This window comes from Xenopus laevis, chromosome 5L, assembly GCF_017654675.1.
Source record: "Xenopus laevis strain J_2021 chromosome 5L, Xenopus_laevis_v10.1, whole genome shotgun sequence".
Lineage (NCBI taxonomy): Eukaryota > Metazoa > Chordata > Amphibia > Anura > Pipidae > Xenopus > Xenopus laevis.
In genome coordinates this window covers 101,038,027-101,064,841 of record NC_054379.1, presented here as the reverse complement: position 1 = coordinate 101,064,841, position 26,815 = coordinate 101,038,027, and the positions used below count along the sequence as shown (strand labels likewise).

The 26,815-nt window shown below is 36.4% G+C and overlaps 1 protein-coding gene across 5 annotated transcripts in view; it reads left to right on the top strand.

The window, feature by feature from the left end:
- lrrc1.L (leucine rich repeat containing 1 L homeolog) overlaps positions 1–26,086 on the top strand; it is a 58,639-nt gene extending 32,553 nt beyond the window's left edge. For all 5 annotated transcript variants that reach the window (XM_018261924.2, XM_018261921.2, XM_041562202.1 and 2 more), the window contains 10 exon segments: positions 6,315–6,371; positions 7,983–8,046; positions 10,536–10,610; positions 13,817–13,961; positions 16,291–16,409; positions 18,654–18,737; positions 20,249–20,364; positions 22,126–22,298; positions 22,872–23,008; positions 25,340–26,086. In XM_018261924.2, the coding sequence (XP_018117413.1) occupies positions 6,315–6,371; positions 7,983–8,046; positions 10,536–10,610; positions 13,817–13,961; positions 16,291–16,409; positions 18,654–18,737; positions 20,249–20,364; positions 22,126–22,298; positions 22,872–23,008; positions 25,340–25,498 (1,129 nt within the window). In that variant the 3' untranslated portion in view covers positions 25,499–26,086.
- The last annotated feature ends 729 nt before the right edge of the window (positions 26,087–26,815 follow it).

The following is a 26,815-nucleotide window of genomic DNA, read 5'->3' as shown; positions in this document are numbered from 1 at the left end:
ATATTTGTCTTTGGGTTTGCAAGAATATATATTTTCCACAAAATATATTCATTTCTGGGATGGACTTTTTTATGCCTTTTACATAACATATTTCTGGAGCAGTTCCTTGGAATTTGGCAGTGTGTTCCTTGGAGCTTCTGAAATCTCATTAAAATGATATATATTTAGTATTGGCATTTTTGGGAGCCATGGGGCTCTCCAAATAAGTTTTTCAAAACATACAATATCTTTCAGATATACTTTTTTTTAGGTGTTTCTATATAGTCTTATATACGTCTAATCGCACAAAAGTGCTAGCAGATTTTGAAAGAAAAATTTAAAAAATATAAAAAAAACTTTGTGAGAGCACAAAATCTTCAAAATTGTCTGGCTCTAAATGTCAATGAATTGCAAAATTCTCCTGTCGGTGAAAGAGTTACGCAGGGTAGATATCTGTATGCTGGTTATCTGAGTAACAGCCGTCACTTCCCATACTTACTCACAAGAGCCAACCTTTCAAATTTACAAATGTCATTTATCAGGGGTTTTTTCTAACATAACCCATATCTCTTTAAATAAACCTATGATGTAAAATAACATTTACAGTTGAAGTGTTCCTGTACACATGTCAGTTGAATATCCACCATTCACATCATGCTTGCAGAGAATTATTGGCTGTGGATCATAAGGCTGTGAATAGTTGTTCTTATGACTTCTCACCTCTTATGAAGCTGATATCGACTTATACCTGATACTCTGGGAAAAGAATATGTCATTGTGTAGAAGTTAAGAATTAACTAAGAGAGATAAATAAAATGTCTTGTGTGGGTGAAAGAGCTGGTAACATGTTTTTTTCCCTTTTTATTTAAATGCTTAAATATAGCTTAAGGACTGAAGTTTGGATTTTATTGATCGCCGATCTAGAAAAGAAATAACTTTAACTTTGAGTCAAGTATGAACTAAAGTATATTTTATTCTAATACAGGAATGGGCCTGTTATCCAGAATGCTTGAGACCTTGGGTTTTCTGGATCTTTCTGTAATTTGTCTTCTGGAAAATTATTTAAAATGAGCTGGTTTTGCTTCCAATAAGGATTAATTATATCTTAGTTTGGATAAAGGTACTGTTTTATCAATACAGTGAAAAAGGCAATCATTTTTAAAAATTAATTATTTGGACAAAATGGAGTCTATGTTAGACGGACCTCCTGTAATTTAGAGCATTCTGGATAATGAGGTTCTGGATAATAGATCCCACACCTGTACATACATTCTATTAACATGCACAAGTTTGAAGGGCTATCTAATATCAGCAATGTTCTGCAGTGGGAGACAAACGAGTTCACTGGCTCATGTCATGGCTTCTCTTTTTTAGAGAGTGCTCCATTTCTTTTTTAAGCTCTAGAGTATTTTTTTCTGCTGTTGGGTCTTTGCATTTAATTTTGTTGCTGGATATGAGCATATTTTACATATTCCTCACTTTATTTACAAGAATTGAATCACTTGTGTGTATCAGAAATGCTGTGTTTGGCTGAAGTCAATGATCTATGTATGTATATATAGCCATTTGAGTGACCTATAGAGCGAAGAGACCTAGCTGCTCAAAATAATCTGTTGCTTTCACAAGCTAGCGTTCAATTATGCCTAACGAAACTTCGTTAGAGGTCTTCACTCAGGCTAATTTGCATACGGTGGAAAACTATAAAGTTGAATGGACGTATATGTTGCAGCAAATACATTACATTACACAAGTCCATGGAACCTAAAAAAAGAAAATAGAGTTGTTATAATGCCCTAAACATGAGCCCACTGTATAGTTAATGTTCCATATGTTAGAAAATGTTTTGGGGAACCCGGTTACCCAAAAAAATTGTTTAAGGACTATCACTCTGAAAAAAGGAAAAGACGTCAGCGTTTTTTGGGACTTTTTCCACTAAAAATATGATATAAGTAACAGAAGAATGAGGAAGATCTGTGCACTCCATTGCACTTCGCCTGGTCTGAGCTGGCGAAGGCAAGTCTGGTGAAAGAGGTAACGTTCAGTAAAATCCGCATCTTAGTGAGTTTGTGGAGTAACATCCATTCGCCAGAGCGAAAATTCGCCTGGTGATAGAGTGCGAATGAACGCTAGCAACGCTCTCTTTTCGCTAGCGAAGTTACGACTGTGCCCGTAAATCAGCGAAGTGTCTGAAAGCGGTAACACTGGCGAATTGTCTCCAGCGACAGTCACTTCTGCCCAAATAGCTATAGCTGCTTTAGTGCCCTGTGAATGATTATTCCATTTTCACAGGATGCCCAAATACTGTTGTGGATCTCAAGTTCCAATAAGTGATTATAACCAAAGATAAATACTGGTTTGGAGATCCCTACCATTTTCCCCACTTTATTTCTTTTTGAAACATTCTGCAGAAGCCAGACATGTGTGCAAGTAAGCAGGTAACACTTTGAACGCATATTGGAGCTTTTCTGTTATCTTGAGCAAGGATCTGCCATAGACAACTTTAAATGGCATTTTTCTCTATGAGAGAACCACTCAGAGTCAAAGCACTCATTTGGTCAACCATTACAATATCTTTATACTATATACAAAATTACATTTGTTGATTTTCTCGTAATTATACTATAGTTCCAAAATGTAAGCTTTTTATAGTTTTTTTTTTCCTTGTCCTATTGTCCTATAATATGAGGATATAAAAGATTAAAGCAGATTATACAGTATTGGATAATGTCTTACTGTTGGTGCTCCATTTAACTACAAATAAAGCCTTTTAAAATCTGACCGTTACTATGGTGACTGATAAAAGCTTAGCATATGAAGAAACAGAAAGGTTTATATGATTAATCTATGATCATAAGGATGTTGGAACTAGGAATATAATGTTTTCCTTGTAAATATATTTTATTTTGGTATTATTAGTCTGATTTTCGTCCAAATCACCAGTCTTGCAAAATGTAATCTGTGCTTTAGTGTGCGTTTTAAAAATCTTCTTTCAAATGGAAGTAGCCTTCTTTTAAGGAATAGCAATTCTCTTACATTTGCCATTAAAATAAAATAGTGACAGAATAAAAGTTCATGTTGCTAGTGAAGCATTTTCCTTGTCTGCTCAAATAATGAATTGATCGGACACTAATAGGAATAGAAACGTTTTGCTTTCTCATTTGCTGTTCTTGTTAGAGCAAAAAAGCCATAAGGGTCATTTACAAAAGCTAAAATGGACTCGACAAATAAAAAATAAAATGGACTAAAATGGACTCGACAAATAGCGCATATTAACACACAATTCAATAAAGGAAAACTTTACCCTCAAAATGAATATTTAAAGGGGACCAGTCACCTAAAAAAAATTATTCCAAATTCTTTTTTCATCACGTTAGTCAAGCAAAATGGACTTTAATTACACTGTATAAATTATTTGAATCTGGTTTCCTTCAGTCTGGGAACTCAATGATAGCAAGCAGGCAGGAGCCATTTTGTGGACTCTGTAATTAAGACAAGCCTTGCATCATCTCAGAACCTTGTTTGTGCACCAGAATCAGGGACCTGATGTCCATCCCCATGAACTGGTTACACAATGAAATGGTAAAGAGAATGGGGGAATATGTGGAGAGCAGTGACATCTAGGAAGTGCTGAATGGAAAGTGAAAGTAATTACCTGCCCCGCCTCTATGCCTAAGGCATAGAGGTGGGGCAGACAATATTAGATTGACAGCTAAGATTTTTAAATGAGTTTAGAACAACTATGAATGCTTTAATAAAAAAGAGAATTTGGATTTTATGTTTAATTTGAAAAGGACTTTTATTATACAGCTTTTTATGTCTGGGTGACAGGTGCACTTTAAGCAACAGATCGTTTAAATGAATTAAGTGACATATTAAAGAATCTTACCAAACTGGTATGTATATTTAAGTAAATATTGCTCTTTTAAATCTCTTTCCTTAAACCACCATTTCATGATGGTCTGTGCGCTGCCTCAGATCACCTGACCAGAAATACTACAACTCTAACTGTAACAGGAAGAAGTGTGGAAGCAAAAGACAGAACTCTGTCTTTTAATTGGCTCATGTGACCTAACATGTTTGGTTTTTTTGTGTGCACCGTGAATCCTACGATCCTAGGGGGTGGCCCTTATTTTTTAAAATGACAATTTTAAGTTTACCCAATGGCACATACTACTAAAAAAAAGTATATTATTGTGAAAATGGTTTATTTAAATGAAGCAGGGTTTTACACATAAGCTGTTCTATGCAATGTATTTTTTATAGAAACCTACATTGTTCGGGGGGGGGGTGTAGTTTTCCTTTAAGGTACTTGTGTCCAAAAACACACGTTTGGCATTGTGTATCTTTTGATCAACGGTGCCTATTGATTTAAAGGAACCTTGGCGATACAGCCACCCTGAATGTTGAAATAGACTGGGTCAATAGGCGCAAGAGTGGGATCAATGAAGAAGTCTTTACTGCAAGATGTACCTTGCATTGAAACACAAGTTGCATTTTTGCCCATTTAAAGTGATACTGACACTAAAAAATGAATTTAGCATATGAATGTACATTAAATGTTACCTATAGGTCATGTTGATCATTTTTTGCTGAGAGGTTTGTTTTTGTATATAATTGTTAGTTGAAGTTCCTAAGCCTGACACTCTGACTTTGCCAACCTGACTGTCCCATCTCAGCCTGTTAGTTACAGTTTCAAATGCTAACGGACTCCTGCTGCACAAATATGGCAGCCCCCTCATACAGGAACATGGGGGATCAGACAGGTAATGTAAAAGCATCATGCAAATACTTTATGGCAAAGTTAGAAGTAGCTTGCAAAGCCAATATTATAATGGATGTAAAAAAAAGTTTAATTACAGGTGTCAGTATCTCTTTAAGTGGACTGGGAGCAGTTGCAGAGGATGCGACTTTCCTGCAATTGTGATGGAATTATGGGAAAATTTGCTGTATTATGGGTAAAAAAAATATGGCACACTGCATTTTCATTCATAAATGAGCACTTATGTATGATCAATGTAAAAGGTGATCACTTATGATATAGCACTTGATTTATGAGTATTGTGAGGTTTTTTTCATGCACACCTAACCTTGTAAACTTGTAAGCAATTCTTTTCTCCATGCTTAAGGGGGAATTATAGGGAAGAATTTTTAATATTGATAATGTTTTGTCTCTGTTAAGACAGTGGTACTTTCATGTATAGAGGGTTGAATTCTACAAAAGCGTATAAAGCAAATACAGTGTATTACAAATATGTACCATAGTGTCACCATTGTTTTCTATACAAATAAATAAGATATAATTTTGGAGACCCACATTAAAAAAACATTTTCGGTCAACACAAACCTAACACTTTTTTCCCTTTAGACTTGTTTCTGTTTTCTTGAACACAGCCTAAAAGCAGGGCTTAGTTCAGACAGGTAGGAGCTATTGCTTTCTGACCCCTGCAGTGCTTCTTGTCTGTTAGAACAGGGCAGCAGCCTCAACCAGTTCCTGATATTCTTGAGAAGAAAGAGAAAGGACTTTCTTTAGGCAAATGTGGTCGGTCTGCAGGGATCTAAAAATACCTTTTTAAGCAAAATACTGTACAGGTACGGGATCAGTTATCCGGAATTCAGAAAGTTCTGAATTTTGGAAAGGCTGCTTTCCAAAGACTCAATTATAATCAAATAATCCGAATTTCTAAAAATGATTTTCTTTTTCTCTGTATTAATGAGAGTGTTCTGTATACTAAACTAAGATATAATTAATCCTTATTGGAAGCAGAATCAGCTTATTGGGTTTATTTAACGTTTACATGATTTACTATTAGACTTAGGATATGGAGATCCAAATGACCAAAAGATTTGTTATCCGGAAAAACCCCAGATCCCAAGCATTCTGGATAACAGGTCCCATACCTGTACAATAAAGTGTAAATTTGATATCAGGGACAGTGTTTCTGTTGAAATAAAGGTCTTCATACATTGTTTAACTTGTTTTCAATGAACAGGGCTTGCGCTGAACATATTATTTGCCTATTGTTTTAATCATGAAGAATCTCAGTTTCCCTGTTTGCCCTTTTTAACTCAACAATCATTATTATTATCAAGTATATTTATAGCGCCAACATATTGTGCAACACTTTACTGCACCTTTAATGATTGTTGTATATCTTTTCATTATTCTTAATTTGGGGGTGCACTTTCTGCATTTATTCAAATTTATTTTTAGTATTTAGTTTCCCTTTAAAACGGTGTGGGGTTTTTTCTGTTAAAATGTATACATCCTACTTTTTTCCAAACCGATTTGTCTGATTAAAACCAAGTGCTGGTTTAATTTTGTGTTCTCATTTCAGTTTATCCAACCTGGTGTCTCTCGAGCTAAGAGAAAATTTGTTAACGTTTTTACCAGAGTAAGTTCATATGAGTTACACTGCATTATTTCTTACTAAAGCAGTCAGTGCAAGATGGCCCCCATTGTAATATGATTTCCTGAGGTATAAGGGAGGAACTCCACTCCACTGTGAAGAAACAGGAAGTGAAGGAGAATCGCATGTAAGAACTACTTTCATACATGCGATTCTCCATACACATCACATGCGTTTCCTCTCATTGCGACGTGTCGGCACCAAACGCATCGTGAAGTTCCTCTCTAAAGGTGGCCAATTATGCACGTGACAGTTTGAGGATTTACTAGCACAACCTGTTATGAATTTGAATCAGAACATGTTAGCAATGTTAGAAAGGGTCACAAAACACAAAAAAATCTTTTAAATACAATTTGTAGACTGAGAAGAAGTAATATTTCTACACGATTTCTGATACTTCATGTATTACAATAACCATTACTTGGCTGGAAGTCTCATTATGCTTCAATATTAAATGAATTGACAAGCCTAAAAGTACATTTCTGGTAATTTTATTTCTGTGGAAATGCATTAATTAAGATACATCAAGGGAAAACAAATGTTTCTTTTATAACTTTAGGCTCAAATTGTGCTTACAGGCATCAGGGTATTAAGCCACAATTCTGTTTGTCCCTAGATATACTGTGAGCCAGCTGTGCATTGGCATGAGTAAAAGACAAGCCCATGCCCCAATTCAAATAAGAATTAATATTCAACCTTATCACACTAGTAAAAGCACTGGGTAAAATTCAGATTTTAATTGTCTGTTAAGAGCTGCTGTTCTTTTTACTGGCTTAGTCAAGGGAAATATAGTGGTGCCCCTAGGCAAGAGTTTAACATTATTTCCTCCTTATAAGCAATGAAAAACAAGAGCATTTTGTAAAGCAGTGGTCTTTTCGCATCCCCACTTACTTGCTTTGTAAAACTCATTGAATAGTAGCCCTATTTTCCAGTTTCAAAATTTTTTCTAACTTCTAGTATGAGATCTACGAATAGCATTTTGTAGATTGTCATTTGCCTCTCTCCTTTTATAAAACAACTTTTTTTTCTAGCTGACTGGGTCCCTGTATACATTTTAGGGAGGAGTACTTAATAATACATATATGCGATCGGTTATCTGGAAACCTGTTATCCAGAAAACTCTGAATTACAGAAGTTTCCCATAGACTCTATTTTATCCAAGTAATAAAATTTTTTAGAAATGATTTCCCTTTTTCTCTGTAATAATGAAATATTACCTTGTACTTGATCCCAACTAAGATGTAATTCGTCATTATTAGAAGCAAAACCAGCCCATTGGGTTTATTTAATTGTTATATGATTTTCTAGTAGACTTAAGGTATTGAGAGCCAAACTCCAGAGCGATCTCTTATCCGGAAAACACCACATCCCACGCATTCTGGATAACCGGTCCCATACCTGTGTACTGTACCTGTTATACTATGCATTTTAACAAATGTGTGTCTGCTTCAGTGAGATGATATTGTTTGTATGTATAAACTGTCTTGTGTTTGTATCCCCATACTCTCTAGTATTTTATGGAAGGTGATTGTGCTTTATAATTAATAATAATAGTTCATTCTTAACACTGACTGTATTTTTTTAATACATTGGCAGATCACTTGCACAGCTGCATAGATTAGAAGAGCTTGATGTAGGAAACAATGAACTTTATAATTTGGTAAGCAGTATGTGTATGTGTGTATGTGTTGCATTCATCATTCTGGTCTGTTTTGATATTGATGTTAAAGGAATGAAAAAAGTGCAACGGGATTTTCTTTGACATGGTATATGAATTTTGTGTCCCTTCCCATATAATTTAGTGCAGTGCAACAAGGCCTTGAAGTTTCTCCATTTTCATTAAAGTTATTTCCGCTCTGGTGGCTTCCTCTGTGACATCGTTTTTTGTTTTGTAGTGGTGACTTGTGCCCCTTGAGAGTGACTTAAAGTCTTTTCCCAGTGCTTTGAGTGTAAACATTGAGACCCATTTATCACCACTGACCAAATTTGTCCATGGGCAGTAAACCATAGCTTTTTTTTCAGCCAGCTGCAGGTATAAAAATGAATGCAACAATTGTTTGGTTGCCATTGGGTACTGCCCATGGACACATTTGCCAGTGTTGCTAAATGACCCCCACCGTATTTACTGCACTGCTAACTTTTTTACTTCTGATGACTTTGAGCCCTCTTGCAACATGAGGAAAGATGTGCTGGAGTCCTCCTACTATGCCCATCTCTGGCACCAATCATGACAGCCATATGGCTCTAGCTTGCTGGTATTTAGACCAACTTGACTTCTTGTGATGTTATGTTGGGTTTCAGTTCATCAACAGCTGGAGAGCTGGTACTTGGAAAGCATTAAATATATTTATGGACATAGTTAGCTTTTAGGTTATGTGACTACTACAGGTCATATAATTATATAATTAGAATATGAGGAAGAGAACAATGAGATCTTTGATAATCCTAACCAGCAGTGCATGTGGTAGGAGAGGGGATATTACCAGTGCAGGTACGAAAATCCTGTGTGTTTATTAATAAAATAATAAACCTTTTCAGTATTTTTGTATATATATATATATATATATATATATATATATATATATATATATATATATATATATATATATATATATATATATATATATATATACACACAAATACAAGAGGTCCTCTGCACTCAACCCATATATTTAAGACAGACCTTTTTGTGCATTCTGCTACTAAAAAATGCCATACCCTTTAAACAAAACAGGGATTGTTTGTCCATATATTGCAATATATTTAAGCTGGCCAACTACGTCAAATATATATATATATAATTTATCCTATATACCCAAATGAGGAACCAGTTAATGAAGGTTTCCTTATTAATAGTCCCAATTCTGGTTCACACATGAGGAAATTCAAAAGAGACCTATAACATGTTATGATAAACAAAGGTCCGGGGCCAGATGGTATTCATCCCAGGTTACTTAGTGAGCTTAGCTCTGTGATTGGCAAACCACTTTACTTAATTTTTCAGGATTCATATATTCATTTATTATATATATGTATCTCAAGGCTCAAAATACAGAAGTGTGAAAACAGTGTTCAGTACTGCCCTGCTAGTAATTAGTTAACTCACTATATAATAATGATAATCCTTAAGAACAATATTAGTACTAATATAGAGCTTTGCGTTTCTATTTAGCTATGATCTGCAAATTTTGTATTATTATAACTAGAATCCATAATCCATTTATAGAGGTGCAAAAGATGACTTTGAATCTTCATTAATATGAATTATTTTTTACTAAACCATACAAGCTTGGTTTGTTAAGAGATTTATCATGTGTTCCAAGGATGATAGAGGTTCTTTGGACAAATCTTTTTATTTTTTTTTCATGACAAAATATAATAGTTTTTTTAAACTTTATATAAACTTTTATTCTGATATTCTTGTTTCCTCCATTAGTTTAGGGTTCCCATCAGGCTCTATTTTAGGGGGCAGGTTGTATTTCAGGAACTTGATGCACGGGGAGTCCCCTTCTGGACCTAGTCCTATTGCCTCAAGAAAGTCCCATTTTTTAGCTCACTTACCCCACCATTCTGCAGTAGGGGAGATGCTTTTGAATTGAAATCAGCAACAGTGTAAAAGCAGCAGCAATGTCATAGCAGCTGCTAAGAATAACATGTTATGTTTATTTTGGGTTTATAATTGAAATGGAATTTTATGTCCAAAAAGCAGGCATGCCATAAATAGAAATTTGTAACATGCATTCTTCATTCTGAACTATATTGATGTCCTTGGATTTTACTTTAAACATCTGATAACCTTACTTTAGCTGCAGTGTTAACCCTATGTTCCATGCAATAGTGCTTGCAAAACCCATGTTCTGGAATTAAATATGTATTTTTCTTGTTGCCAAGAAATGGTAGTAGAAGGACTCCTTGAAAGTAGTTATACAAACCACTGTGAGCTGGTTTACAACTTTAGATCTGTATTTTGAAACCACTAGGCATTAGGCATTACCTATGCACTAGGCATGCTCTATGACCATAGTCTTCTGTATTTTCAAAATTATGCTCTGTTTAAGATGAAATGTACTTTATGTAATCTTGCTGGTACATGATATGCCATGTTTTTGATTTCTTTAATAATGACTGACTTCATATATTTCATTGCAGCCAGAGACCATTGGATCATTATATAAACTGAAGGACCTTTGGCTAGATGGAAATCAGCTTGCAGATTTACCTCCGGTATGTCCTATTATATTATGACAATTTTTCTCTAAGGTGGCCCTCCTGTAAGTGAATATGCAGTGCAGTTAAACCTTCACCTTTGGAGGCAGAAATGAAAAATAAGCATTCTGCTTTTTTTTTTGTTTATTTTAATCATTCAACAAAAACATATATGCTGTGTACATTAAAAAAAAGGCATTCTGATTTGCTGCACATTGCCAGACATTGGTGACCATATTGTTTCTCAAATCCCGGTGTAACTGTAAGCAGCAACTTGAGAATTCTTTGGGAAAATACAGTGATTTTTGGTTTTTCTTAGAGTGACTTCGGCCGGAACTTAACATTTTCCCTGTTGACTTTGATGGATTGTACAAGGTCTGAAGCAAGGAATGTTAAAGGGATACTGTCATAGGAAGTGCTGCTCCAGCAGAATTCTGCACTGAAATCCATTTCTCAAAAGAGCAAACAAATTTTTTTATATTCAATTTTGAAATCTGACATGGGGCTAGACATATTGTCAATTTCCCAGCTGCCCCAAGTCATGTGACTTGTGCTCTGATAAACGTCAATCACTCTTTACTGCTGTACTGCAAGTTAGAGTGATATCACCCCCTCCCTTTTTCCCCCCAGCAGCCAAACAAAAGAACAATGGGAAGGTAACCAGATAGCAGCTCCCTAACACAAGATAACAGCTTCCTGGTAGATCTAAGAACAGCACTCAATAGTAAAAACCCATGTCCCACTGAGACACATTCAGTTACATTGAGAAGGAAAAACAGCAGCCTGCCAGAAAGCATTTCTCTCCTAAAGTGCAGGCACAAGTCACATGACTGGGGACAGCTGGGAAATTGACAAAATGTCTAGCCCCAGGTCAGATTTCAAAATTGAATATAAAAAACAATCTGTTTGCTCTTTTGAGAAGGGAATTTCAGTGCAGAATTCTGCTGGAGTAGCACTTTTAACTGATGCGTTTTGAAAAACATGTTTTCCGATGACAGGATCCCTTTACTTGTGTCAATTCCAGCATTCAGATGGCATACACAATTTAATAAATTTGCTATTTTTTTGGCTTTGTCTTTTGTTTGTTTTTTCGAGATTAGTTTTACACAGTATAATAAATAGGCTCCTTATTGTGTCAGGCACAAGTCACATGACTGGGGACAGCTGGGAAATTGACAAAATGACTAGCCCCAGGTCAGATTTCAAAATTGAATATAAAAAACAATCTGTTTGCTCTTTTGAGAAGGGAATTTCAGTGCAGAATTCTGCTGGAGTAGCACTTTTAACTGATGCGTTTTGAAAAACATGTTTTCCGATGACAGGATCCCTTTACTTGTGTCAATTCCAGCATTCAGATGGCATACACAATTTAATAAATTTGCTATTTTTTTGGCTTTGTCTTTTGTTTGTTTTTTCGAGATTAGTTTTACACAGTATAATAAATAGGCTCCTTATTGTGTCAGGCACAAGTCACATGACTGGGGACAGCTGGGAAATTGACAAAATGTCTAGCCCCAGGTCAGATTTCAAAATTGAATATAAAAAACAATCTGTTTGCTCTTTTGAGAAGGGAATTTCAGTGCAGAATTCTGCTGGAGTAGCACTATTAACTGATGCGTTTTGAAAAACATGTTTTCCGATGACAGGATCCCTTTACTTGTGTCAATTCCAGCATTCAGATGGCATACACAATTTAATAAATTTGCTATTTTTTTGGCTTTATCTTTTGTTTGTTTTTTCGAGATTAGTTTTACACAGTATAATAAATAGGCTCCTTATTGTGATAACAATAAACGTGACTTGTAGATCTTTATATAACTACAGTCATGTGAAAAAGTAAGTACGCCATATTGTAATTTTTTATTTTTTTAAAACCAATTCAAAAATCTATTTATATTTATATAGAAATGTGATATAAGAAATATGTAACATTTACATTTTGTTGTCCAATGTGTAATTTAAAGGGCAAGCCAACCCCAAAATAAAAACGTGCCTAATAATATAAAAGAAAACAATTCTAAGCAACTTTTCAATATACATTTATTAAACATGGTTTTTAAGTTATTTATATATGTAATTGCTATTGAAAGCGGTGTTTGTCCCTTTCTATTTTCTGCCCTGGGGACTCAGACTATTGATACAATGTAAAATAAAGCAGATGATTAACAGACCCCTGGATTAACAACCAGGGGTTAAACAAATGCTGGTTTCAAGGGCAACTGTTCTTACAAATGACTTTAAAAGCATTGTTTAATAAATGTATACTGGAAAGTTGCTTAGAATTATGTTTTTTAAAGCAAATTTTTATTTTGGGGTTGATTTGCCCTTTTAATAAATAGAAATGCAGATTTCACAAAAAAGTACACCCTATCTTTTTCACTTTCTTAAATACCTGAGATTAAAATTAGGTGCACCAGGTGCAAATGATTAGAACATCATTAGAAGGTATCTTAAAGGAACCTGTCTTTAAATTTCAGGCATCTGGTTTGCTCTTTATTGTTAAAGTTTGTGGTATCCCTCATATTATGAGTTGACCTTTTCCACTAAGGTACATGCAAGTTTATTTTGCTAAATCTGTTTCCACTTACAAGACCTCCACCATCCATGTTGTGAAATTGTAGAAGATGACCCTTATTGGAAGAAACATTGGTTGTCCTGTGGTGAAAAGTGCCTATCTGGATTTCCAATTTAGGAAATCTGGAAAGATCTTTTAAATGAATGGCACATTGATCAGTCAATCAGTGATTGCCACGTCATAACTCTTCTCCCATTGTCGAGTTCATGCCCCCGGATTGGACACCGACTCACCCACCAATGTCTTTTGCTCGCCCCGATGTCGCTGGGTTTGCCCCGCCGCTAGGTCTCTCTGCTGGCAAATAGTGGCAACACTACTTCTGCATGACTGTGAGAGCTTATAGATAGCAAAGTTTTGTACAAATACAAACATTTATTGGCCCCATAGTGTATGGCCAACTGAAATTACTAGCCCAAATGTTGGCCTGTCTTAAATAATATTTGCATTGCGTCCATCTCTTGTAATGTGTACGGGTGTGTATGGGTGAAAGATAGTCATGAAAATGGAGTTGGGTTGAATTCACAAAGGTCACATTTTTCTAAAGGGCACCATGTAGACTGCCTTACCTATTTAGAAAAATAGGACATGCCAATGCTTATTTCAAACATTGTTTTTTATCTAAATTTTTATTCTGTTTTCTATGGTGCAGGAAATAGGAAATCTGAAAAATCTTCTTTGTTTGGATCTGTCTGAAAACAAACTGGAAAGGCTTCCTGAAGAAATCAGTGGCCTGAAGTCACTCACAGATCTTCTAGTGTCACATAATTCTATTGAGGTTTTACCTGATGGCATTGGTAAGTTTACTACAGATGTGCACTGGCCCATGACCATAGTCCACTTGGAATATTGTGTACAATTATTTTTTTAGCCACTTCACATACACTCTAAAAACTGCTTGATGTCATTTCTTTTGCTTTTGTTAATTTTAAACCATCTCATTTTCTTGTATATACAGATCATCCGCTGGCAGGTTTTGTAAAATTAGAAAAAAGGCATTTTTAAAGGCGGCCATTGGCTTAGTTTTTAGTATTTGTAGGGATGCATCTGTATCAAGGCACTTACTGAAAAGTGTGGATGCTCACCCTGTATCTACATGGGTACTCGGGCTTCCTCCCACACATTCAGCCAGATTAACAGGCTCATGATGAGGTTATCTGTAGGGGGTTATTTATCAAAGGTCAAATTTTAGAGCTACTGTATGTGAGCTTTTTAAAACCTAGAATGAACTCACAACTGGAATGGTTACTTATTTAAGACAAACTTGAATGGAAAAAATTTGAATCAGTGAACTCTGATTGATCGAGTTTTCGGTAAAAAACTCAAATCACTCCAATTGATTGAGTTTTTGAGTGAAACCCACCTAAAAAAACTTGAACATCATGAAGACTATTAACATCTTCAAATGATTCAAAGGACCTCTGCCATTGACTCCTACATAACCTTAAAAGGTTTTAGATGGTGTATTTTCAGATTTGAGCAATTTGTGGGGTCAGCGTATATTAAATCTCAAAAAATGCAAGTTAAAAAATCTTTTTTTGAAAAAGTAGTTTTTTTTTTTTTACTTGAAAAAGAGTTTTGACCCAAAAAGAACCTTGAAAACACAAATTGTTTGTGGAAAACACAACTTGTTCCATAATAAATCTGTCCCTTAGTGTGCACATGCATATACGGCTAGGATTTAAAGTTCAACTGGAGCAGAGTCTTGATTCAAATGATGAAGAAAATCTCTCTTAAAAACATAACATAATTGTGACTACAATATATAGATAAAGGATATGAAATAATATAAACACCATGAATCTGGTAAGACCGCTAGAATCACTTCTGATAGAAGCTAGACCTATGTGAAAAGATATTACTAATGATTTATTAAATCAGTATATATATGGAGCTGTGCCATGCATATTCTGTGATTCTGTTGGGGTCACACTGACCAGTAGTGGGACAGCTTGGTTAACATTTGTTGTAATGTATTCTGTATCTCTATTTACTTTCTGTTGTTTAGAATAAAATGTAGTTATGTTAAAAAAGCATCATGAGGATCAATCCATAAACAATAAAGCAGCTAAGTTTGGATCAAAGGTTAAGAACATTTGCTCTTGTCCAAGAGATCTAGCGATCATTTTGATTTACCCACTGTGCATGTTTGTTTTACTTTTCCTACTTTAAAGAAAAACTTTCGGGAATATGAAAAAAACGAGAGTTTATTTTCCATTTAAAGACATAATACCACAACAAAAGAATACACAGGTTTATCCAACTACTGGAATTATAATTGACTTTAAGGGTCAGGCCACACCAGCAGATTCGGGGAGATTAGTAGACCCAGCGACAAATTCTTCTCTTCTTCGGGGGACAATCTCCCTGAACTGGGCACATGCGGCGCTTTGTTTTCCAGAGTCGCCCGAAGTTGCCTCACGAGGAAACTTCGGGCGACTTCGGAAAGCGAAGCGCCGTGTGTGCCTTCCCCCAGGCGATTTTCATTTTGTCACTAGGGTGACTAATCTCCCAGAATTTGCTCGTGTGGCCTGACCCTAAGAATGTTCTCCCTTCACTCCTTTCATTGGACTTTTAATCATATTAGAACTTATGGGTGGGTACAAGTTAGAGATCTTCTGTAAATGGCATGGAATGACAGGAATTTTCTCCATAGGCAGAGTGCAAATAACAGTAATTAGAATCCATAAATGGTTAAAAACATTACAGATTTTTATATTATTTTTTCTTAACTTGGCTTTGTGATGCAAGGAAATAATGGCAGTTTCCTATGTGATAAATGTGTTTGGGTTTTTTTTTTGTAAATATGTATTACATTTTTAAACAGATATGGAAGCATCTGTAGCTAAGTCCTGGTGCAGTTTTCACTGCAAGAGGACTCTGTGCCCTTATTTTCTGGTATCGTGCAGGCAGGCATGTATTGTATCAAAGAATTTGCTTTTGTTGCAGAATGGATGAATGAGCTATGTGTTCTGCTAGCCAACACAAAATCGCTGGCTTAAAATTGCAAGAAAGCCTTATGTAAATGATATGTTTAAAAATAGAGCTTATTTACATCTCATCTTTATCTTTTATTTTCTCCATTTCCATTACTGTTTCTGAAATGTAGCGATATTTATTTTCTAGGGAAATTAAAAAATCTGTCTATCCTTAAAGTCGATCAGAATCGTCTAATGCAGTTAACTGATTGTATAGGAGAATGCGAAAGCCTTACAGAACTAATCCTTACAGAAAACCAACTCTTGGTAAGTACAGTTTGTAGAAAATATGTGTATGTTGTAGCTCCTAGATAATGATCATAGATAATAATGTAACAAATCCCTGTACAATCACAGCCAATTGCTTTGTGTGTCATGATCACATAATAATTTGTTCTGACAGAAAGATAGTGCTTGCTAAAAGCTATGTTCGATTCAGTGTCCTTTCAGGGCATAGATGGATAATTGGGCAGTACTTTTCCTGTTTCTGTGGCTTGTTTTTATAGCTGGGGGATTACTCATGCCAGAACAATGTTCTTTCGCCCAACATTACTTGCAAGCTCACTATTCAACACAGTTGTAATCAGTTCAAGTATTCTGGCTTTTAACCAACAGAGTTAACTAATTTTGTTTAAGTGCCTGCAGAATGAATTCTAGAGCACAGACTTCAACACTGGGCAGCTTTATTTACTATTTTCACAGGTATTCATCTCCACACTTTAATATTTTTAGAGCCACTTTTTATGACAATTACATCTTTGTTTTTTGGAATGTTGTACCATTACCGTGTCAAAACCCAGTGGTTGGTGAGCACCAAGGAGGAAGCTAATACAGCCAGATAAGACTGATACTGGTAAAATAGACTTTGTGTTTTATCAGGGCACAAACAGGACAAGCAAGGCATGTAAAGTCAATACAGAAAAGACAGATAAGAATGGCATGGATTCCAGAAGTCCAGTTCAACATACAGGAGATCTGATTGTTTGGCCTCAAAGATTGGAACATTGTTGGGGACTACGGAGATCTTTTCAGGAGGGGATCATATCAACATACTGATCGGTCTGATCAATATCTGATTTTCAGACTCCGGAGTAAACATAGGCATACAAAATATGATTTTCAAAACACCAGGCCATGTAGAGACCCTAAAATATAAGAGTGAACAAATTGGCATTGCTGTTACTTCATTCCCTGCAAATACAACACCTTTCCTTATTATACTGTCTTGTCATGGCCCCTAACATTAAGGGGCAGATGTATGAAGGGTCGAATATCGAGGGTTAATTAACCCTCGATATTCGACTAGGAACTAAAATCGTTCGACTTCGAATATCGAAGTTGAACGATTTAGCGCAAATCCTGCGATCGAACGATTAAATCCTTCGATCGAACGATTAAATCCTTCGAATCGTACGATTCGAAGGATTTTAATCCAACGATCGAAGGAATATCCTTCGATCAAAAAATCTCAGGCAAGCCTATGGGGACCTTCCCCATAGGCTAACATTGACTTCGGTAGCTTTTAGCTGCCGAAGTAGGGGGTCGAAGTTTTTCTTAAAGAGACAGTACTTCGACTATCGAATAGTCGAACGATTTTTAGTTCGAATCGTTCGATTCGAAGTAGTAGTCGAAGTAGCCCATTCGATGGTCGAATCCTTCACTCGAGCTTCATGAATCGGCCCCTAAGTTAACCATCTCCTGGTGCTCACCAAATTGCTTGCTACACTTCTGGGCTACTCCTCAACAACTCCCTCATTGCCTTTGCATTATTCAAATTCAAGACTTGGCTAGGGCTGCACCCTTTTTTTCTGGAATTCCCTCCCATGTTTCATCCATGTTCATATTCCAATCTCTTTAAATAGTCTCTTAAAACACATTTAGCCTAGTATCAGTGCCAGGCCAGGTCTGTCAGTTGCCCCAGGCAACCCATTTGGCCGTTAGTAACTTCGGTCCCTGCACTTCGATTTCACAGAGCACACCCACTGGTAATACTTGCCAGACTAAGGGTAGGCTGCATATAAGGTAAGTGCCTGGCTCCCCAAGCTTAGCCCCCTAGGCATGTGCCTCTTTTTCCTACCCCTAGTTCCGGCCCTGCCTAGTATAGTTTCAGTGAATGCTATATGCTGCAAAATGCAATGCTTAACACCACAATATCTCCCACCTTGCTGTTTCCTGATCTTCCACATACCCAAACCCTGTGTCTCATAGCCATTTCTCCTTTTGGATTGTAACTCTTTTGGAGGGTCCTCTTTACTGTATTCAGTGTACACACTTACTGGATTTACAACACTGTGAAATATGTTGGTAGTTTATTGTGTTTTGTAAAGCTGTAAATTGAGGGTTTTATCAGAAATGGTCTGATCACTCCTTAGCAGATAAATATATAAAGCCCATTCAAATTATGAGCTAATTAAGTGGCTGGTCCTGTGGTAATTTGGGAGCTGGCCTGCCATACTATTTTCTCTGTGCTTCACCTTATTAACTATGAAATAATTTTGTTCTTATTACCAGGTATTGCCAAGAAGCATTGGGAAATTAAAGAAGCTGTGCAATTTAAACATAGATAGGAATAAATTAATGTCTTTGCCAAAAGAGGTGAGTAAATATGCACACATTTATAAAAAATATACATATAAATACTTTTTTTCAGGTGTGTAGTTCAATACTGGTCAAATAGATGTGAAAGAAATCATTTTGAAGGAAATAGCTTTTTATCCAATGCAAATGTTTTTCTTCTGGTTTCAGTAAGATCACTTGCTCATCCAGAGCCCTAAATACAGGGCTCTTTATGGGCACACTGACCTCAGCACTTACAGGTTAGGCAAATAACTGCTTGTTGTAGTGTCTGTCAACTCCACTCTGTGTATGTATGTATGTATGTATGTATGTAATAGAATACTATAGAAAGCTAAAAACGGGAGGCCAGAAATGCACAAACTTTTAGGGATTGGCCCTTAAAGGAGAACGAAAGGCTAAAATTAAGTAAGCTTTATCAGAAAGTTCTATATAAATACACCAGTAAACCCTCAAAGTAATGCTGCTCTGAGTCCTCTGTCAAAAGAAACACAGCATTTCTATCCTTCTATTGTGTATACATCGACTTCTGTATCAGACTTCCTGTTTTCAGCATAAACCTCCAGGGCAGGGCTTGAGCATGCTCAGTTTGCTCCTCCCCCCCTCCCTCCTCCCATCCCTGCTGTAATCTGAGCTCAGAGCTGTAAGTGAGCAGGGAGAGACTCAGGCAGGAAGTGATGTCACACCAAGGTTATATGGCAGCTTCTATCCTAAACAAACAGAGACAGGATCTAGAGCTGTTTACTCAGGTATGGTAAAGCATTCTGCAGAATAAATATAGCATTCTAGCTTGCACTATTGTGGCTAATCTGTTGGAAATAAACCATCTTGTAGCTTTCCTTCTCCTTTAAAGTGCCAAGAATGGAAAAGAAAATTATATAGTGCTCCAAAAGGTAGGATCTGAGCTTCTTTTTGAAGAGGTTGAGACATTTTTCCTTACTGTTGGAATTCATTCCTTGATTTCCTCCTTAAAGGGATCCTGTCATCGGAAAAACATGTTTTTTTCAAAACGCATCAGTTAATAGTGCTACTCCAGCAGAATTCTGCACTGAAATCCATTTCTCAAAAGAGCAAACAGATTTTTTTTATATTCAATTTTGAAATCTGACATGGGGCTGGACATTTTGTCAATTTCCCAGTGCATAACAGTGCACATCTGTGCCACCAAAGATACCACAGTACCGATCCAATGCACATACTCTGTGCTGCTGTCAGATACCGAGCTTAGGGACTGATGCACAATATACTAAATATATATCTTTGAGCAGCTACAACAGCTGCTCAAAGCACAGTTAGCATGTGCGTGTTACTCATAAGCGAGTTCAAGATGGGAAACTCCTGTGACAACATTGAAGGCCTGGATCATTATTAATATAGTGATTCTGAACTTTTGTGCTGGCTCAATACATTTCTAGCCATAGTTATTATCAGGGTTTAGTTACCCTTTAAGTTATTTCCGACTTTTGGGGTTTATGCATCTATGTGTTATCTGTTTTTGTGAAAAACAATATTATGCCCATGTTGTTTTGCAGATTGGTGGTTGCTGCAGTCTTAATGTATTTTGTGTGCGTGAAAACAGATTGTCTAGGATTCCCTCTGAAATCGCACAGGCTACTGAACTGCATGTCTTTGATGTTGCTGGAAACAGGTAAAAGTACTGTCAAGTGTTTTTTTCTTTTTTGTATATAAGACTTGTGTCATAAAGATTCAGACTATCTCAGTATTCTAGAGCAGGCTTCCCACTTTCAAGGATTTTATCCCCAGACAAAACTCTTGTTGGAGTAAAAATCATATTTCCAAACTGTCAAAAAGTGTCCTGAGATTTGTTGCAGATTCTAAGTTCAGTCAGTATTATTATAATGCTGATAACATCCCACTCCAGGAGCCTAAGTTTGCTCTTCTTCAGTCACATCCTCACTGATGAAACGTTGCTCCACTACTTTTCTGAGTCTGGTAGAAATTTCTTAAATGCAAACCCATCCATGTTTAAGTCTTTTCAGCATTATTCCAACAAAAGCAATTATATAGGCACTTATTTTATTTAACGTCTTTTACATTTTCCTTTTTGAACACAAAGATAAGCTCATATTTAGTCCCATATTTGGCCCCATTGTGTGTAGTCTTGTTATCTATCAGGTTTTGTAAATCCAGGTATTTAGCAAGATCGCAGCAGAGAGCAGTAGGCTACCTCACCAGCACTCTTTACTTTAAAGGAGAAGGAAAGCTACCAAGGCACTTTATTGCCATCAGATTAGCCACAACAGTCCAAGATAGAACACCATTTTTATTTTTTAGAATGCTTTCCATACCCGAGTAAACAGCTCTAGACACTATCTCTGTTTGTTTAGGATAGCAGCTGCCATATTAGCTTGTTGTGACATCACTTCCTGCCTGAGCCTCTCCCTGCTCGCTCTTAGCTTAGATTACAGCATGGAGGGGGAGAGGAGCAAACTGAGCATGCTCAAGCGCAAGCCATGGAGGTTTAAACTGAAAACAGGAAGTCTTATACAGGAGTCCATGTGTACACAGTAGAAAGAAAAGCAGTGTTTCTTGTGACAGAGGACTCTGAGCAGCATTGCTTTAAGGGTTTACTGGTCTATTTATATAGAGCTTTCTGATAAAGCTTACTTAGTTTAAACCTTTCCTTCTCCTTTAAAGGAGACCCCACCTTGAATCAAACGACCCCATTAAATGTCTTCCATTGGCCCCCCTCACCTCTTTCTCACTGCACAATGTATTACATAGAAAGGTGCCCATATTTTTTTTTTTTTAAATTTGGGTAGTTTATTGAGTAGATAAAATAAGCAGTTTACAAAATAAAATCAAAATAAGGAAGAACATTGCATCACATGTTAAAAAGGTGCCCATATTTAAAAACCTGAGTGTAAAATGCAGTGCAGCATGAGGATGAGAATGTGCAGAAGATGACGCTAGGGAACTCCATTGCACTACTTTTAGGCACAGATTTTTAAATAGAGGAGCCATTCTATGTAATACACTGGTGGAGTGATGGAAGTTAAGAAGGTCTGTTGTTCCTAGAGGGGGTTAGTTCTCTCTTAAGGTAGACATCCAGTAGTATATAGAGGGAGATATGCCTTGATTTTGACGCTTTCATGGCAAAATCCTGAAAACCTTGATCACTCTCTGACAATGAACCATATTATTTTCAGAGTATATAATAATCAGTACTATAGAGTTCTAAACATTGTTCAGTTTCGACTGTCATTTTACTTTGAGTTCTAACCTTTTTTTAATACACTACAGGGTTTTGGGATGCCTTTCTCTAGTTTATCAGCACAATTCAGAGAGTGGGGTGAAAAACGACCCATATATTTCATTAATGGCATTATTATATTAAATGATTGTAGTTATTTGTTATGCTAATACATTTGTTTTACTTTCTTTTTAGATTGACTCATTTACCATTATCTTTGACCTCACTGAAGTTAAAGGCGTTATGGTTGTCCGACAACCAGTCTCAGCCTCTGCTCACTTTTCAAACTGATGTAGAGCCAGAGAGTGGTGAGAAAATCTTGACGTGTGTATTATTACCACAGATGCCTTCTGAGCCCAGTGGCCAAGGTAATACAATGACCTGTTTCTTGTACAGCCACAAGTGTATATATTTTTGTCTGTTTCCACCAAGCAATAAATTAATATGGCATAGTAAAATACACTGATAGCCAGTTTACACATAATTAGGTTTAATTAGAAACGAATTGCAAGGCGCTTGCTTGGGTGGACTTAATGACTTCCCAGGTATTCATCTGCTGGTCAGCTTCCTGAGCTCCTGCTTTGCTAAAACAAGGGTTTTCCAATTTCCAGCTAATCAAATGTTTGCCTTTAGACCAGCAGACCAGTAAATAATACCTGCTTATTGGTTTCTGTGGGTTGTGAAAGCTATAGTAAACATTGCAATTGGCAATATACTTAGCCGCTCCAGCTCACAATTTCTCTTTTTCTCTTTTTTTAAAAAAGGGCAGAGGATCAGAAACCTAACGCGTTTCAGGCTTGCATCATATCAAGTGTAGATCTTGAATTTGTCAACTGTCTGTATTAAAGAAAATGTAACGATAATGGAGTTTAATGCAACTGCACATAGGAGTTATGTGAGCGTTTTATTCTATTGATTTTTTTCCCATTATTTTCCTGTAGACAATTTACAAAGATGTGGGGCCTTTGAAAGTTTAGTAAATGACATGTCAGATGAAACCTGGAATGAGAGAGCCATGAACCGAATAAGTGCCATACGATTTTTAGATGACACGAAGGAAGAAGATGATGATGAAACGGTAAACGTTCTTGTGTGTATGCTATATATTTTTATGCAGTTATTTAATAAATATCAGAAACAAATGTTCTTTTTTTTGTATAAGACAAAAAAATAAACAAATTAGGGTAGAAATACTATACCGTGTTTTTTGTATTTCTGTACTAGCACCACTTTGTGCCTTCCCCCCCAATAGCTATCTTCTTTAGTGCAGCTCCTGTTTTACTGTCAGTTATTTCAGCTTAGGGACCAGCTCACAGTATACTATATAAAATGCATGATACAAGATTAGAAATCATTTAATATTCACATTCTACTTCAGAGAGAAAATTCATTCTGCATTAAAATTGATTAAGAATTCTCCCTGTAGCACCATCTTTGACAGACTTAATTTTCTTCTAATGGTTTGGTGATTTCCAATGACCCTTGCGCTTAACTTTTTAACAGCAAACCAAAACACAATATGTATGTGCGATGTCACTGACCCTAAAAGATCAGAAGATGGGCAGTTACTGGATACTCTAAAGTCATTTATTATTACTGTTGCTGAACCACTGGACTAGTACAGTAAATTCATTATCTGAAGTACAGCATTTCCAACCATTTGTTTAATTAAGGGTTTAGTCCCCAGCAGTAAGGCTGTAGGCACAAGGGCTCTGCTGCTTTTAGCCTGTGTATTTTTGCAGCCTGAGAGAAGTGGAGCCGCTCAATGTCCCTGCTCAATTAATCTAAATCTGATAGACATGTATGCATACATCTGAAGCGGAAGCCAGGGGTCAGCCCAAATATGCAAAAGAAGGTATCTCTGGGCACACAGGCGGATCAGATTCAAAGAAATGGAGCAGGGACACGGAGAGGATCCACTTCTCTCAGCCTGCAAAAAATACACAGGCTAAGAGCAGCAGAGTCCTTCAGCCCACAGCCTAAGGCTGAACTGGGACCCCTTATCCAGAAACCCATTATCCAGAAGGATTCGTATTATGGGAAAGCTATCTCCTATAGAGTCCACTCTATAGGAGAGAACATAATTCTAATGTTTTATATGATTTCCTTCCTTTCTTTCTGTAATAATAACAGTACCTTAAGGGCAGAGACACGTGAAGATTCAGGGAGATTTAGTTGCCCGGTGACAAATCGCATCTTCTTCGGGCGACTAATCTCCCCTAAAATCTAAATTGCCGGTGGGATGGCACATGGAGTGCTTTGTTTTTAGAAGTCTCCTGAAGTTTCCTCGTGAGGCGACTTCAGGCGACTTCGTAAAATGAAGCACTCAGAGTGCCATCCCGCCGGCGATTTAGGTTCTAGTTGGCGGGAAGGCAGTTCTGCCCAAAGAAGAGGCGATTTCTCGCTGGGCAATAAAATCTCCCTGAATCTTCGCGTGTGTCTTAGTTGCATGAATCCATATTGGAGGCAAAACAGTCTTATTGGGTTTACTTAATCTATAAATGTTTTTAGCATTTAAAGCATGATGATCCAAATTACAGGAATATCCCTCATCTGGAAACACCCAGTTCCCAAGCATTCCAGATAATAGATCCCATACCTGTATTTAAAACCATCTTAGAGGAGCACTATTGCATAACTGTACATATTTAGGCCTTGTTTTTGCAGCTCATCTCTATCAATAAGCAGTACTTTTCATAAAATGATTTTTTGGTATCTAATTCTAATCTAATAATTTTTCTTAATTTTTACCCCCCTAAACTCTCGTCCTTCTTTTTAAGTTTTCCCTTACTATAGTCATCCATCCTAAATCGACATTACATGTTTTCTATTATGCATTCCATTGCCACTCCAGTGGCAGTCATTTTTTAACTGAGGAAAGGCACACTGGCACACAAGCTGTGAATGCAGGTGAACACCTTGCAAAAGTTTTATTACCAGAAGTGCAACGTTTCGGGGCAAGCCCCTTTGTCAAGCCATTTTTTAACCACTATATCAATGCTAGTTGGTAATAGAGGTATGGGATGCATTATCTGGAAACCCGTTATCCACAAAGCTCTGAATTACAAAAAGGTGTCTCAAATAGATTCCATCTTATCTAAAAAGTTCAAATTTTTAAAAATGATTTCCTTTCTCTCTGTAATAATAAAAACAGTATCTTGTACTTGATCTCAACTATGATATAATTAATCCTTATTCGAGGCAAAACCAGCACATTGGGTTTTGATGTATGAAGATCTAAATTACAGAAATCGGTTATCCGGGAAAAACCTCAGGTCCCGACCATTCTAGATAACAGGTCCCATACCTGTACTCGTATATAGCCAAAATAAATGTTCAAGGAGTAATGCTAAACAGGCTATAGTGTTGTAATTTTTATTCATTTTTGTGATCTGATGTTTATTTTTAGGCAACTCTGTTGAGAAGGGCAACTCCTCACCCCGGGGAACTTAAAAACATGAAAAAGACTGTGGAAAACATACGTTCGAACCTGAATGCTGCTAAAGGATTGGATTCCAACAAAAACGAGGTCAATAATGCCACTGACAGAGTGACCACGTCTGTGTAGACTTCCACATCTCACCTCCTGTGTCTTCCCTGCTGTTGAAATGTTCCTCTGCTTCCAGGATCATATCCACTCCTTTGTTTTTACCAGAACATGATTCATCACCCTTCCCTTGTAACCTTGTCGAGGTGCTGCTTACTGGACAGAAGTGCCTTATTTCAGTCAGATGCTTGCACCTGTGATCTCTAAATTAATGCTGTAATTTTATATTTTACCAATCATGTTTTTAACAAGTGGTACACACTATTGCATATTTTTAATTCTTTTACTTGGGGTATATATCTTTTATTTTTTAACTGCTGGGATATTTTATTACCAGTTCCTTTTTGCAACACACTGGTGGAAATTCTATAGTTTTATGTGAAAGTTATAATTTTTTTACTTTTTGGCAGCTTAACTGGTGTACAATATAACTATAACTGTATAGGAGCTTGAAAATGTGCTTTGGTTTGTTAAATAGAGCATAAAGGATGGTACAAATGTCAGTCGTTGTAATTTGTTTATGGCACTGATTCAAGAAGTATGTTTATTTTATGTGCACCACTCAGTTGTGCGTTGTAGTTCACCTTAAAATGTTTGCATAGAACATGATATTATAAGACTCGTCCTTTTTTTTCTTTGATTTTATTAGTATTTTTATCTCTTGTTGGGAACTTAAACAGTTATCCCATTGCTAGGGCTTAATTAATGAGGCATTTGTTTGCAAGGCCAGTTAAAGTGTGTATAGAGGAGGGCATGAAGTGAAAGATAAGCAATTAAACTTAAGTAGAACAATAAATGTGAAGCATTACAATCTATCAGGTTTTTGGTTGCTGGTTTGAGAATTTTGGACCAACCATATCCTTTTCATCTGCAGACTGAAAAAGGTATGTAGCCTGTGAAGCCTTATAATAATAATGGGAAAAAAAGACCTGTTGAAAACAGTGCTTAATATAGTTCCATCTCTATAATAACATAATGAAAGTTGAATGTGAATTTACCTTTTAATGGAGCAAAGCATCAAGACAGATCTTTAGGTGTATTATACAGGAAGGGCTAAAAAATATTGGTTCAATTGTAAATGTTGCTGCTTTCCAATCCTAAAATCAATGTGATGCACTGTTAGGTATATGTATGGCAGATTGCGAGAACGCTACAAATACATGTAATCCACTGAGAGAGAGCTTAAGGCTTGTGAACTGTCTAATATGCTTCAAGTCTTTGCATTGATATCTAGGCCTTTTAATGAAGAGCTTACACATACTGTATCAGCCTTAAGTGGTGGTGCCTTTAGCAATATTTTAAGATTGTTGTTCAAAAATAATAAAACAAAGTATGAAG